General features: G+C 37.9%; 2 protein-coding genes across 4 annotated transcripts; one reads left to right on the top strand and one right to left on the bottom strand.

The window, feature by feature from the left end:
* Positions 1-1354: 1354 nt before the first annotated feature.
* LOC129418993 (uncharacterized) lies at positions 1355-9994 on the top strand. 3 transcript variants are annotated; one of them, XM_055173969.2, is made up of 15 exons: positions 1355-1642; positions 2257-2579; positions 2954-3164; positions 3371-3446; positions 3541-3800; positions 4184-4261; positions 4639-4712; positions 4989-5158; positions 5265-5462; positions 5662-5748; positions 6089-6342; positions 6419-6556; positions 7390-7530; positions 7632-7743; positions 9433-9994. In XM_055173969.2, the coding sequence occupies exons 1-15, from the start codon at positions 1619-1621 to the stop codon at positions 9648-9650; spliced, it is 2364 nt and encodes a 787-aa protein (XP_055029944.2). In that variant the 5' UTR covers positions 1355-1618; the 3' UTR covers positions 9651-9994. The 3 variants fall into 3 exon arrangements, with proteins under 3 accessions (XP_055029944.2, XP_073709377.1, XP_073709376.1); XM_073853276.1 differs by having other exon boundaries at positions 1355-2579; positions 7662-7743; XM_073853275.1 differs by having other exon boundaries at positions 1355-2579.
* On the bottom strand, positions 9807-13348 carry LOC129419586 (uncharacterized). The gene is made up of 7 exons (XM_055174747.2): positions 13221-13348; positions 11880-12547; positions 11754-11799; positions 11477-11568; positions 10980-11090; positions 10340-10607; positions 9807-10265 (listed from the first exon to the last, which is right to left on the bottom strand). Exons 1-7 carry the CDS (start codon positions 13335-13337, stop codon positions 10050-10052), a joined length of 1518 nt encoding a protein of 505 aa, XP_055030722.2. The 5' UTR covers positions 13338-13348; the 3' UTR covers positions 9807-10049.
* Positions 13349-14726: the final 1378 nt, after the last annotated feature.

Here is a 14726-nt window from a genome sequence, read left to right as displayed (position 1 = left end):
TTTAATAAAAAAAATAAAATAAAATAAAAAAAAATAATAATAATAATAATAATAATAATATTAAACTAAAGCAACAGATAATGTGTATGTCAAGACCATATAATTATATTTCGTATATATTATTGTTTATAGATGTCAAATATCAATTGACTTTTTTCTCTTTTATTAAAACCTGTCACCGCAAACATCACGCAGGCTTGTACTGCTTGCAAACATGCACACGCGAGTGATGGTTGATTAAACTGTCAGTTTTCTGAGGGTATCTGCGTGCGTGGAATCCGGGCAGGTCTCTGCTTTTCATCCAGACCTTGACGCTTTGTGTGTTCGACTGGTGCGGAGCTGACTGATCTGTGTATGACATCAGAGTAACGCGAGAGCAAAGGTAAAGGCGGACCCTTTTGTAACATTTCGACTTGCTCTCGCGGTACTCTGATGTCCTCGCTGCCGAACTTCCTGCGCAGCGCCACATAAAGTGAAATGCTCTTTGCAGCAAAGTACCAGCAACATGAGAAGGTGGCACGCAAAAGACAGTGAAGGTACGCTAAAATATAAACGTCTCAGTACTGCGAGCACTGGTTTAGCTACTTACATCGTGAAAATGGATGTGTGGCGTGAGAATGGGGTCAATTGCGTGGGTCTCACGGTGAATGCGTAAGAGTTGGCAGCTATAAAATTTATGGTGTCACTGCAGCATTGAACAATAACATTCATGTAAAAATAATTTATTTATGCCACTTTTCTGTAATGGTAGGTGCATCATAGCAACACGAAATAACCATTTAATGACCCTAACGAACACAAACACGTACTTGTTCGGCTTGCCGTCCGTCTACAACATAGCACTTCCGCCGTCCATCATGGCGTCCCTAATTCGCGCGAGTAGAGCGTGACGTCACGTGCATATGAGGGTAATTCAGTTGCAAAACTCGAGAGGTTGCCGATTTGAATGTGAGAACTTGTCATATTAATTTTCGTATTTGTAAATTGAAATTTACACTCACAGCTCTGATGTGAAAAGCTGAATGTTTCAATTTGCACACACAGACAACAACCCAAACACCCGTGTTACGAAGCTGAAGTTGCAGATTAATAGTTGCAAATGTGTAAAATGGCATTCACATAAACACAATGTCAGACACAAATGTGACAGACTTATTCATTTACGCACTTTACTTCAGTTTCGCTGTACAACTTCAAGTCGGCGCTTACAACCTCTCAGATCTGGCAGTACAAGTTCAATTCCTGGCGCTTTAACTTTTGCTACTTTTTCTGCGATATTCCTGTTGCAAAATTGACTTGTGCAGAGTGCAGACGCGAGAGAGCAGAACGGGATGGGTGTGTGTGTGGGGGGGTGTAAAGCCGTTTCATTGGTCGATACCGGACCAATAAACAACGCCATATAGTTCGACTTGCCATACGGAAATAATTATTTTTATGTATGAGACAGTATTTTCATTAAAATATCTTTAGTTTTAACAAGTTTTATATTACAGTAAAATATTTATTGGTTGGAGTCAGTCAGCCAATGAAATTGGACGTTTTTGTACGCGATGACGTCACTACACAGAGTAAAACTATCCCGCCGTTTTCGTGGTCCATGTACTAGCCTGTCGTCGCGATGGAGGCATCAAACAATTCCAGGGTAAGTACATCATCAATATTGATGAAAAAAAAAACATACTCAAAGACAAGATATTCCATGAACCATGTAAACTCTTTTTTTAAGATAATAATAACCTTGTACCATGTAGAGCTGCACGATTGATCGAAAATAATAATAATCACGATCTCGAGCCATGTCGTTACCAGAGTTATAAAGTATTGAAAAACGGTATTCATTCCTGACGATGCAACAATATTGGTTCTGAAAAAAGTAAGGAAATAAGGTCTGACCGTTTCTCAATCCGAAGGCTGCAGCCTCCGGAGGTCGCATATGCAGGCTGCATACGCCATCAAGCTTGATTTAAGTTAACTGAGCATTCGCAAATCATACACATACTACAACAATTACGATTAACCAAGTATAATAGTCAACTTTATAACGTTAATTGTTAATATTCTTTAATAAGTCAGAGAATATGTGAGAGAATCGTGACCTCAATTCCCATGGAAAAAAAAATCGTGATTCACATTTTAGCACGAATCGTGCAGCCCTACATGTGGGGTGGGTTACTATCTGATAATAATTAAATTATTATTGTTGTTGTTGTTATTGCATTTTACATGAATGTAACTTATATTGTTTTCTTTCTACAGGAGCAGAATTCAGATATAGAGAGTGCTGTAAGGAATCTGCTTAGTTGCATCCGAAGGCATAGCAACCCTCAAGCACATGGAAGTTCCAACATTTCTCCCACTGTGGCACCTCAGCCTGGTACCAGTGCTTCCTTTAGTGTTGGCCAGGCGGCACCTCAGCCTGGTACCAGTGCTTCCTTTAGTGTTGGCCAGGCGGCACCTCAGCCTGGTACCAGTGCTTCCTTTAGTGTTGGCCAGGCGGCACCTCAGCCTGGTACCAGTGCTTCCTTTGGTGTTGGCCAGGCTGTTAGTAGGCCAAGCACAGTTCAGCAAGAAATGCAAAGGTAAGGAATCATGTACGCAGAGACAGGTTTCAATATTTATATTGTAAGAAATTTAATTATAGGAAGGAAAAATTACATTTACATTGCAGTCTGTTGTGTGATGTGGTAAAGATGTGTGGTAGTAATCAGAACCCCACAAAGACCCCTCCATGGTCTGTCATCAATATAGCCCTGACCAAAGGCTTGTAATCCAGGTTGTTAAAGAGTAATTTTACCACTAATTAGTATATTGCAAGTTGTTAAAGTTAAAGGTGTCATCAATGAAAACCATATTTGTATTTTAGCCTACACTGCAAGTGTTCTCTTCCTGCAATAGGTAATTTTATAGCAATAACTTTGTTCATTTGCACAAATATTTTGTTGTTTTATTAAAGAGCTTTTCCAGCACTTTACCATGGAAACCGCAAAAGAATGAAAAAAATGGCCCCTGTACCTGCAAAAGTTACATCTGTAAAGTTCTTAGAATTCCAGTTCTGTTTGCTGTCAAACAATTCCCAAAAAACTCCCAAAGATGAAACGGTTCCCTTACAAGCAGGACTAGGGAGAAGAACTGTAAATATTCCGGACAATGCTGATCATACTGAGGTGAGCCATGGTGTAAAACTTGATGTTTAAATATGTTTTGGACAAAATATATTACAATTTTTTGTTCCTGTTTTTTACATTATGTGTTATTATTTAAATGTTTATTATTGACTTTAGTATTCGTCATTTTTTAAAAGGAGGAACGATTTTACCCATTTATGTTGTCATAAAGTATTTTACTTGCATCTATGCCTTCTAATACCCAGATAACCAAAGTACTTCTTCAGGAGTACCCAAAGTTGCAAAACATAAAGGGTGGTTGGCTACTCCAAAAAGCCTCAGGTAAGTTTATGGTAAGTTTATAATACCAAATGCATTTTCATATTTTATCCTTCTAACAACATTGTTATTGTTTTTCCACATGTCTATTTAAAAGGGGGAAGTGGACAAAGGAAAACAACATCTCTGGCCCAGGATTCCCAGGGCTACACAACAAAAATATTGAAGACATCCTCTAACAATGGGAAGAATGTCATCTACATCGTCCCTCTCCAAGAAGAAATCGATATAGTCCCATTGCCATATGATGCACCTGAATTTCATAACATGCCCAAAAACATCTGCATGACCTGTGGTACATCAGTCCCATTACAGTTGCTGCCATGTCACCTTGAGGATTGTCAAAGTAATAATGCTGTAAGTGATATTTCAGTGTCATTCACAAAAAAATGAAATGTATATAATTTAAAATAGATCTAAAAGTATGTTTACGGTCTACTATAATTGGTTAGTTATCAATTGTATGTCCCAGGTCAGGTGTATTGTTACACTGTAAAAGAAAAAAAGACTGAGAAAACTAAAACTTTAAGGGAACCAGCTTCAGCAGATTTGTGACTTTCCTCAACTTGTTCTATTCAGTTTATACAACAAAAAGTTAAGAAAACTCAATCTCCTACAAAAATAAGTTGAGCAAATGAAGTATACCTGTTATGCTCTGTTACAATAAAAAAAATTTTTTGGCATAGTTATGATGCTCTTTTTCAGATGGAATAAAAAATAATCTGATTTTTTTTAAACAGATAGAATCTGAATTTGACAAGGATAAAGAAAATGAAGACGTCCAAGGAGTGAGCCATGAGTCAGATTTAATTTGTCTGGTAAGAAATTCTTGGTTAATGGTCTTGGTTAAAAAGTGATGCAAAAAATGTATAAATTGAGAATGTATCCTGATAATATATTTAACACTGGTTATAAATATATCAAATTAATTTTCTGAAATATTAAGTGTTTGACCTCCAGTCTTTTTCGTTCTTATGTTTTACATAAAAAAACCTGACTTTAACTGTTGCATCTAGTCTGTGTTTGTTTCTGATTCTCTTGTAAAGTCAGCATATAACGGTATAAGACAATAAAACCGATTGTGCCCATTCATAAGATCATAAGCAATGTGCATGTGCTGCTTTGCTTGTAGACCGGTTTGATGTAATATTGAGCTCACTCAAATATGGTCTGATTCTTCTCTCATGCTCTCCAGGATGCCTGTCCGATATGTGGAGAAGAATTTTCTGCCGAGGTGATGCCTTACCATGCCAGTACATGTGGAGAAAGGTACTGTAGAAATGTTAGAGGTGTGAACTGTAGGGAAAGTAGGATTTTTATGTTCCCAACAATAACAGTCACTATTATATCTAATAATAATAAAAAAAGATGTTTTATTGCATTTCTGGTTCAAATGAGTTAAAACAAATTATCAATTGAGAATCTCAAATTTGGGATATCATACTGTGAACAATTCATGTTAGGCTTATGTTTTATCTTTACAAATATATTCAAATGTTCCTTAAAGCCTAGATGGGCAATGGATGTGTATGTGTTTAACTGTAGTTTCCCTGAGATTTTCCCCTCAATTATGGATGGAAATTTGTTTGATGAAAGTGCCTCATCACCATCCCAAACCAGTACCAGACTACAAAGCACTACTTTCCAACTTGATCCTGATCATTTGACTCCTGGGCCATCAGTTTCAGCTGAAAGTGCACCTTCAATGTGTGATGGTACTAATTTTGTGTTTTATTCTCTCCAAATGAAAACGTTGATGTAAAAGTTTCTTCCACGATGCCATATCATAAAATGTCCTTTTTTTCTGCTTTTTTGCCACAGATTGGAAGAGGATCGAGCTTCCAGAAAGGGCAGCAGTATTGTATAGGCGGTATACACTTCGACAAAAAGAAGACGAGCTCCCACTGAAAGTAAGAATTGATATTCGAGAAGACATGGAGGACCAGGAGGGCAGAATAATAAATTTTTACAAGGTCCCCAAAATTGATTGGACTAGACCTCTTCAATGCAGATTGGAAGGTACTATTACATTATTAAACTTAATAATGTAACTAATACATTAGTTAAAACCTTGTAATTACCAGAAACCAAACATCCTGTCCCATTGGAGTTTATGTCATACACCATAGTCCTAGGATTATTTATACTTTATATTACACCTTGTTTAGGTTATATGTTCTAATTTTAAAGCAGTTTACAATTTTTAAATATTTTGTAGGGGATGTTGCCATTGGGGATGGTGTTCAGCGCCATTTTTTCAGCATGGTGATGCACAAGCTGCAGAATGGATTCCTCTTTAATGTTGGTTAGTTCTTTTAAGGAATATTATCAAGGAGGCTATTTTAACAAGAACCTTAAAGAGAAAGTTACCATATTTTGGTCTTTCTTCTTGTTTATAGGATAATTTTGACAAAAATCTGTTATTTTAAAGCCACAAAATCTTTCTGGAGCCATTGTATGGAAAACAGTCCATACGATTTTGGCAAATAGATTTTTTTGTAGCAGAAACACAGCCATACATATTTAGAACAAAATAACGGTCTAAAAATGTCAATTACCATTTTGTAAGCATTGTGTGGTCAGTTTATTCACAGACATTGTCAACTTTTCTCAAAAATGCTTTGGGTTTTCTGCTTTACAAACAGGAAATGGAAATGGAACTGCATTATTTGAAGGGCAAGCAGACCACCTTATTCCATCTACTTCCCAAGTCCTTTTGCAGAGTGACTTGTTTGTGATGGCAGGCCGGATTATCGGTCATTCTTTCCTCCATGGTGGGCCTTCATTAGCAGGAGTGAGCCCAGCCATTGTACATGTGTTATTGGGTGGCTCCCCACAGACAGCAACCATCACACTTGAAGATGTGGCTGACATCGACATTAGAGAGACAATACAGATGGTAGGTTGGTAGGTGCCATCTTGATAAGGTAAATATGTTTGTATTAATTAATTGTATTTTTTCACTATTCATAAAGCTTGCTGTAGGTGATTTAAAGAATGATTTCACTGAGGATCAAAAGGCAGCCATTAACCAACTGGCAATGTCTTGGGACCTTCCAGTGTTGACCACAACCAATCGCACTTGGCTGTTACACAATCTTCTTCAGCATGCAGTAAGTGTTTTAATCAGTTTAAGTTTATGCAAAAGTTCATCAGTAGACTATTAAATTTGACTTTATGTTTATGTGAAAATCAGTAAAATCTGAAAAACTGTAAAAACTCTAAGCAAAACAAACAAACCATAATAATGTTAAAGGAATAGCCTACTCATTTTCAATATTAAAATATGTTATTACCTTAACTAAGAAGAGTTGATACATCCCTCTATCATCTTAGTGCGTGCACGTAAGTGCTGGAGCGCGCTGCTACACTTCGATAGCATTTAGCTTAGCCCCATTCATTCAATGGTACCACTCAGAGATAAAGTAAGAAGTGACCAAACACATCAACGTTTTTCCTATTTAAGACGAGTAATTATACGAAAAAGTTTTGTGGTACAAAATAAAACGTAGCACTTTTCTAAGTGGATTTAAAAGAGGAACTATATTTTATGGTGGAACAGCACTTTTGGGAGTACTTCGACTCGGCGCAGTAACACTCTCCCTCTCCCATTATGAGAGGCAGAAGGGGAGCGGATTTTTCAGGCGAGTTGAAGTACTCCCAAAAGTGCTATTACGCCATACAATATAGTTCCTCTTTTAAATCCGCTTAGAAAAGTGCTACGTTTTATTTTGTACCACCAAACTTGCTCGTATAATTACTCGTCTTAAATAGCAGCGCTTACGTGCACGCACACAGATGATAGAGGGATGTATCAACTCTTCTTAGTTAAGGTAATAACATATTTTAATATTGAAAATGAGTAGACTATTCCTTTAACGCAACCCCTATTTCCTAATTACATTAATGATCAGTCAAATAGATTTCACCAAATTATTGTTTCCAGGTGCTGACAAGAACTTGGCGACAGGTAAAACAGCTCCGACAAGGACTGAAGGAGTCAATGGTATGGCAGTTGCTGGAGGCTCGCCCTGATGTGGCATCTGTGGTTTTTCCAAGCCAGTCAATGGCTGACTGCAGTACACAGGTGATTTATTCTGTACCGACTTAAATAATCATAACATTAATTTCTGCTTAGTTTTTTTACATGTAAAATATGCCCTTTTAAATACCAAAAATTAAAATTAGGTTCTCTTAAACAACATCATCTGGCCAAAGGAAGAAGAAGAGGGGGATAATGAACCCCTATTTACCACCCAGTCCAGAATTTCAGGGTACCTTAGACAGTTTGTGGAGACTGGTATGTTGTTTTTGTACTTTCCTAATAGCAAAACTAGCCATCAAGCTGCCTGGTGCTGATACAATCCATATACAGACAAATCTTTTGTTTGCATTATTGATGAATATTTAACAGATCTTTAAAGGTGGGGTGCACAATGTTTGAGAATCGCTTTGGAAAAGGGAGTCGGGCCGACTACCAAAACACACTTGTAGCCAATCAGCAGTAAGGGGTGTGTCTACTAACCAACATAGAGACAGAGCGTAGCGTGTCATAACCTGAGGACCACGCTCACCGGGGGTAAAGCAATCCAACCGTCCCCATTGACTTTGTGTTGCGAGGGGCCGCCTCCTTGTCATTTCTGACTTATAACAAAAAACAGAATAATGCCTAAAAGCTGCTGTGTGACAATATGTACAGCTAACAAGCCAAAGAACCCAGAAATAAGTTTTTATAAGCTGTCGAGCCGTAAAACCCAGTCTTTAAGGAGAATAAAGTGGATCGCTGACTACGTTTCCCCTTAGTGGACGCAGTTTTACTAATAGGAGTACTATGAAAAGTTGCCTGTTTCCATTTTTGTGTCTTTAAACGCTTGTTTTTTGAAGTCGACAGCTTATAAAAACGTATTTTTTATTTTTTTTTGGCTTGTTAGATGTACACCTTGTCACACAGCAGCTTTTAGGTATTATTCTGTTTTTAAGTTTAATCTGTAAATAAGTTTTTTTATAAAACGGTTAGTTCCAATCCTTGATTCTGATTGGTCAATAGGTGTGCTTTATTCACGATAAAACACTGCTATGACCGCTTCACCCAACGGTTCTATTTAATATCACTGCGCCCTTAGCAACACCCTTAGCAACACATAAACATATAATGAGACTTCCATGTTGTTGTTTGCATTCAGGGACTATTTTTTCTAGCGGAAGGAATGCTTTTATTGATTTAACTTCATGAAAGTTGCACTAATATTTTTTTTACTTAAATATTGTGTGGTAACCGTTTTATAAAAGCAATAAGGTACTCGAGGCAAGTGCTGTATCGTGAATAAGTAACGGCTGAAGGGGTTGCAGGCACTCCGCTTCGCGTCGTGCCTAACAACGCCCTTCAGCCGTTACTTATTCACGATACAGCACAGCCTCTCGTACCTTATTGCTTAAATAAGCTGTCGACCCCAAAAAACGAGCGTTTAAAGACACAAAAGTGGGAACAGGCAACTTTTCATAGTACTTCTATTAGTAGAACTGCGTCCACTGGAGGGAGGCGTGGTCGGCGATCCACTTTGTTCTCCTTGGGGACTGGGTTTTGCGGCTCGACAGCTTGTGAAGGCTTGTTTCTGGGTTCTTTGGCTTGTTGGCTGTGCATGTTGTCACACAGCAGCTTTTGGGCATTGTTCGGTTTTTTGTTATAAGCCAGAAATGACAAGGAGGCGGCTTCTCGCAATACAAAGTCAATGGAGACGGTTGGATTGCGTTCCGCCCCGGTGGGCGTGGTTTTCAGGTTTGCATAACTGCGCTCTGTCTCTATTGTTGCCTGGGTTGTGTATGTGTGGGGCGGGTCTATCAAAAGAAGGTCCTGATTCTATTGGGGTAGGGGCGTGTTTGTTTAGGTGATTTCAAATATCAAAATTGGCTTTCAGAGATCATGCACCCCACCTTTAACTTGAATATGTATTGTAAAATTTGTGTTTTGACAATGTCTGTTCCATTTCAGCTGATCAATGTAAATTGAAACAGCTGGTTAAATTCTGGGTGGGCTGGGAGCTGCCAATGAAGGACATGGAGGTGAAGGTGGTGCAGGCAGAACACCCTACATCCTCCACCTGTTTTTGCATTCTTCGTCTACCAGCTCATTACACAACCTATGACCAATTCAAAAAACACCTAGAAAGCTGTATTGCCACTAGTAATGTTTGTTTTGGCCTTGTATAAAATTACATGACCTCTTTTAAATTGAGATATTACAGTGAAACAATAATTTCTGGCATTTTCATGTTTCTGTTTTACTGTAAATGTCAAAATTGGCATAAGGAACTGTTTGAGAATGTTTAGATGTTGCAGTGTTTTACATATTATGATGCTTTTGGGTAATATTAAATGACCCAAACTGTTTATATTAATGTGTTAATTCTGTTAATTGTTATTTTTTTCATTTACTAGTTCAACATTTAAGCTTCTTTCAGACAGCTACAGTTGTAGTAAAACAAAAGACTGCTTAAAGTGAATACATTTATTTTGTCTGCTACAGTTAAAAAAAATAAAATAGCTAGACAGAACTTCTTGTTTGTGATTTTTTGGGGGGAGGTTCATCTCAATTACAGATATTCTCCCTTACATATAGCCAATACTGTTCATGTACTGCAGTGCAGCAATGTAAACATCTGCCCCAAAATTTTCTGATGGCTGCATTGGATCCACAGCAGCCTTAAGGTCATTAAGTTCCTCAGTGCTCAGTGGAGATTCAATCTCAGGAACCTGGATTCCAGAATTTGTGTGATTGGAGATAAGACCGCTGCTTTCCCAATCAATTTCTGGAATCTGTAGATTCTGTAAGAACAGATACATTAGTAAAAAGAATACGAATAGATAAAAAAGGGTGGAAAACTACACCACATGCCTACCTCATCACACTCTTCTGAATGGTACTGCTTCCCCAATTGCCACAGCTGATTTGGAGAGAGGTTGCCCTCTGAGGAAAGAGGATGGTTGTCCCATCCATCTCTAAATATATTGAGATGGGTTTGGAGCCGTGGGATGAAGGCATAGTGACAGCAGAAAATGTGAAGATTGCTGGACAGATCAAGATGCCCATCCTCTTCCAGCTGGTGCAGAACATGGTAGAAGTGGGAGGTAACGGCAGTGAACACATCCCGCCACAATCGCTCGATTCTGTTTTAAGCAAAGGTGTTGAAAATATTTCAACATGGTCAGCACTTTAAAAGATGCCTAAGTAATTTATATCATAGTATTTATGAGGAAGGCTGGTTTAATGAATACTTTTTTTTCAATAGTAATTTGATAAAACTTAACCTTTGTGCACCCACAATAATACATCATAATTGCACAAAAACAATTCATTTTTAAAAGTGTTTCTATTGGTATAATGCAGATTTTACAATGTCAAAAAAATCTCTTCCACAACTGTACATTTAAAACAAAAGTGAGTGATATTTCATGTTTAAAAACACTTTACAGCCTCAGTACACTTCCTGAACAATCAGCCCACAAGGGTTAAATATTTTATCTAATATTAAAATTTACCTCTGATTGTGAACACTTTTACCAGCAATGAAGCTACTTCTCCCTGTTCCCCGGACAGAGAACATAAGGCAGGCCACATCTACATTCTCTCCTCCATGATCACCCCGAAGCCTGGCAAAAATATGTTTGTTATAAACAATGTGACGCATACAATTTACAAATCTTCCAGATTTATATTAAAAAATTTTACATCACAACAATTGTAGCCTCTATTCTGCTTATTTCATGCAAAAATGTAATTTTAAAAAGCAACAATAGGCTTTATGCCCAGCTGCACTACTTTCTGAACTTCAGCCAGCTCCTTGTTTCCTGTCTGCCATTATTGGACAAACTGATTAATCCAGGTGTGCCTGACCTCAGTAGTCACAACAACAATAATCAGACACACCTGGATTACTCAGTTTGTCCAATAATGGCAGACAGGAAACAAGGAGCTGGCTGAAGTTCAGGAAGTAGTGCAGGTGGGAATAAAGCCTATTGCAATTGTCCAATTTTACCTCAGTGGAAATCCAAACTTCTGAACTGCCTCACGGAAGAAAGATAGTGTTGTTGAAGCCAGGTTGTTATTTGACACACCAAGGTACATTATCTACATAAATAAACAACAGAACAGCACAATTCTTAACAAGTATTCTACATATTAACATGTTAATATAGTCTTTAAAATAGTATACCTCTTTAGTGGCATGTTTTAACAAGTTTATAAATCAAAATAACTATCATTCACTAATACATCGCTCTTCTTGTTTAATTAAGCAGTGGCTTTATCTTTACCTTCCTGGAGAAGCCATCGATGCCTCCAAATATCACAATGTTGTACCTTGAAAAAGTAAATTTCTGTCACATGCTGAACTGAGTATACAGTATATACTTAACAAATACAATGTTTACTTAACTTACCGTATCAGCTTGTGGTTTGTGTCAATGTGCATCAGGGACTTTGGGCTAGGAACAGAGTATGTCCTCCTAACCACACATCCTAATTGTGACATCCTGGAAACAATGCTTGCTGTGTCAACTCGATGCATTGAAGAACGAACTCTCTCCCATTGTACTCGATGACCTTGTGCTCTCAGCAGACCCATCATCATTCTATAACCAGCATTTGGATTGCTTCTGTGGATTGTTGCCACAAGTGCGTCTAGCTCTGCATCTGCCATGCTGCTGTAGGTTGCCTTCACAGACAATCCCCATTCCACCATGCGTCTATGAATTGTGAACCTTGTTACCCCTAGCAACCTTGAAATACACGTCACAGGCAATCCTAATGTAAGCATCTGGGATACAGAATCCTCAGAAATCTGAATCCGTGGACGGCCAGTTTTTCCTCTGTCTTGGGAAACCACGATGTATGGATCTGTGTTAGTATTTCTAACGGCCATCTGATGTACTTGATAAAGTGCATCATACAGTTCATTCGGAATGGGTATCTGATTTAAGATGGCACTAAAAATGACCAGCTCCTGAGAACATGTAAATTCTAAGAAGTCAATGTCAAGAGGAATACGTTCCAGCCAAAGTGACAGACGTGTGTAAAGCCGTTGTAATAAATGGTTCAACAACAATTCCTGAAAGATAATATTAATGTATTAATAAAAAACATTAATGTTATTAAAATGTATATTATTTGTAAATCCTACAAAACAAACAACAGTGCCTTTTTATGTGGGGAGTCGTAACCTAGTAAAAAGATCACATCGCGGCACCCTGGAATACTTTATTATGATGTGTAATAAACAGGATGTCAATTGGCCAATATAAACCCCATTAAGTGGCATAATACGGTGCAAGTGCAGCACTTCATGTTGGCGTTCTAATCACCTTGTCAGCATTTCAGAAAATGCTTGAATAATGAATTATGTTGAGCATTACAACTAATAAACAACTGTCTATGGCAATACGTTTTTGTGCGGCCTTCGTCAGTAATACATTATGGGGCGGTTTCCCGGACCAGGATTAGCTTAGTCCAGGACTAGGCCTTAGTTTAATTAGGAAATATAACTCGTTTTATGCCTTACTAAAAACATTACCTGTGTGCATTTTGAGGTAAAACAAAGGGAACTGATGTATTTTAAGATATGTAAGTGCAAGTTGTTTTCAGTTTGGAGAGCTCTTAAATGTGTTTAAGTCTAGGACTAGTCTAATCCCTGTCCGGGAAACCTCCCCTTAATCAGTCAAGGAAAACGTAATAATTATTTTATTTTGAAACTGTCTTAATAACTATTACTAAGAAAAACTTACCCTGGAATTGTTTGATGCCTCCATCGCGACGACAGGCCAGCACATGGACCACGAAAACGGCGGGACAGTCCCACTCCGTGCAGTGACGTCATCGCGCACAAAAACGTCCAATTTCATTGGCTGACTGACTCCAAACAATAAATATTTTACTGTAATATAAAACTTGTTAAAACCAAAGATACCTCAATGAAAATACTGTCTCATACATAAAAACAACCATTTCCGCATGGCAAGTCGAACTATATGGCGTTGTTTATTGGTCCGGTATCGACCAATGAAACGGCTTTACACCCCCCCCACCCACACACCCATCCCGTTCTGCTCTCTCGCGTCTGCACTCTGCACAAGTGCACAAGTCAATTTTGCAACAGGAATATCGCAGAAAAAGTAGCAAAAGTTAAAGCGCCAGGAATTGAACTTGTACTGCCAGATCTGAGAGGTTGTAAGCGCCGACTTGAAGTTGTACAGCGAAACTGAAGTAAAGTGCGTAAATGAATAAGTCTGTCACATTTGTGTCTGACATTGTGTTTATGTGAATGCCATTTTACACATTTGCAACTATTAATCTGCAACTTCAGCTTCGTAACACGGGTGTTTGGGTTGTTGTCTGTGTGTGCAAATTGAAACATTCAGCTTTTCACATCAGAGCTGTGAGTGTAAATTTCAATTTACAAATACGAAAATTAATATGACAAGTTCTCACATTCAAATCGGCAACCTCTCGAGTTTTGCAACTGAATTACCCTCATATGTGCAAGGGGTCTATAGATGTTATGTGCAATAAAGACTATTACTCAGTGTGAAATAATTTTCATTTGAATAAACTTATCTCCTATTTTAGTTTTGTCTTTAGATTGTCAAGTAGCTCACAATGTCATGCATGAAAGGGTTTTCGTTTAGTAATTAGTATCTGATCTATCTTTAAAACGTTGTCTACAAATATGTTACCCTGTCCCTTTCCTGTGACAAAAATGACCAAAATAACCAAATAAGTTTTTTTATTTTCACATATCTTTATCTTCTTTACTACACTTTTCTGTGCAGACTCAGCAGATGCAGGACTTTCAGTTAACGTGGAATACTGCTAATATTGCTAATATAGTCAGAAATCAGTTAAGAATAATGTAATTGAAAAAACTTATTTAACCACTTGCATATAGGCTTTATATATAGATTTCTTTACTGTCGTGTGCATTGCTCAGAAACAGTTGCACTTTATAATCTTTTGATGTAGAATAACATTTACATTCCCTTACTGCACATCATACTTCATTTAACACATTCTTGAGAACTGCTGAAAGTGTTTGTGTATTATCTACAACTGCACAAAAGAGAGGAAAACACAATCTTATAATAAACTACAATTCAAATTTTATTTATCAGAAATTAAATTGTTGCATTGGCTGTAGGTTTAAGAGAGCAGCTGCCTCCAGCAGTGGCGGTTCTACACGGAGGCCAAGGGTGGCCCGTGCCTCTGTAGACATGTCCCTGGCCACCCCTGTGGCC

This window comes from Misgurnus anguillicaudatus, chromosome 15 (assembly GCF_027580225.2).
Source record: "Misgurnus anguillicaudatus chromosome 15, ASM2758022v2, whole genome shotgun sequence".
Taxonomy (NCBI): domain Eukaryota; kingdom Metazoa; phylum Chordata; class Actinopteri; order Cypriniformes; family Cobitidae; genus Misgurnus; species Misgurnus anguillicaudatus.
The sequence above is the reverse complement of the archived record's forward strand: the minus strand, read 5'-3'. Positions and strand labels throughout refer to the sequence as shown.

What these genes read in the sequence shown, in the direction of transcription:
- LOC129418993 (XM_073853275.1), top strand. Translation starts at nt 2,224, where the DNA reads ATGAATGTAACTTATATTGTTTTCTTTCTACAGGAGCAGAATTCAGAT. An exon ending in TCTTCAATGCAGATTGGAAG is followed by an intron (nt 5,463 to 5,661) that starts GTACTATTACAT and finishes AATATTTTGTAG; the next exon opens with GGGATGTTGCCATTGGGGAT. An exon ending in TAGACAGTTTGTGGAGACTG is followed by an intron (nt 7,744 to 9,432) that starts GTATGTTGTTTT and finishes GTTCCATTTCAG; the next exon opens with CTGATCAATGTAAATTGAAA.
- LOC129419586 (XM_055174747.2), bottom strand. Translation starts at nt 13,337, where the DNA reads ATGAAATTGGACGTTTTTGTGCGCGATGACGTCACTGCACGGAGTGGG. An exon ending in TCGATGGCTTCTCCAGGAAG is followed by an intron (nt 11,569 to 11,753) that starts GTAAAGATAAAG and finishes TTATTTATGTAG; the next exon opens with ATAATGTACCTTGGTGTGTC. An exon ending in AAAAGTGTTCACAATCAGAG is followed by an intron (nt 10,608 to 10,979) that starts GTAAATTTTAAT and finishes TGCTTAAAACAG; the next exon opens with AATCGAGCGATTGTGGCGGG.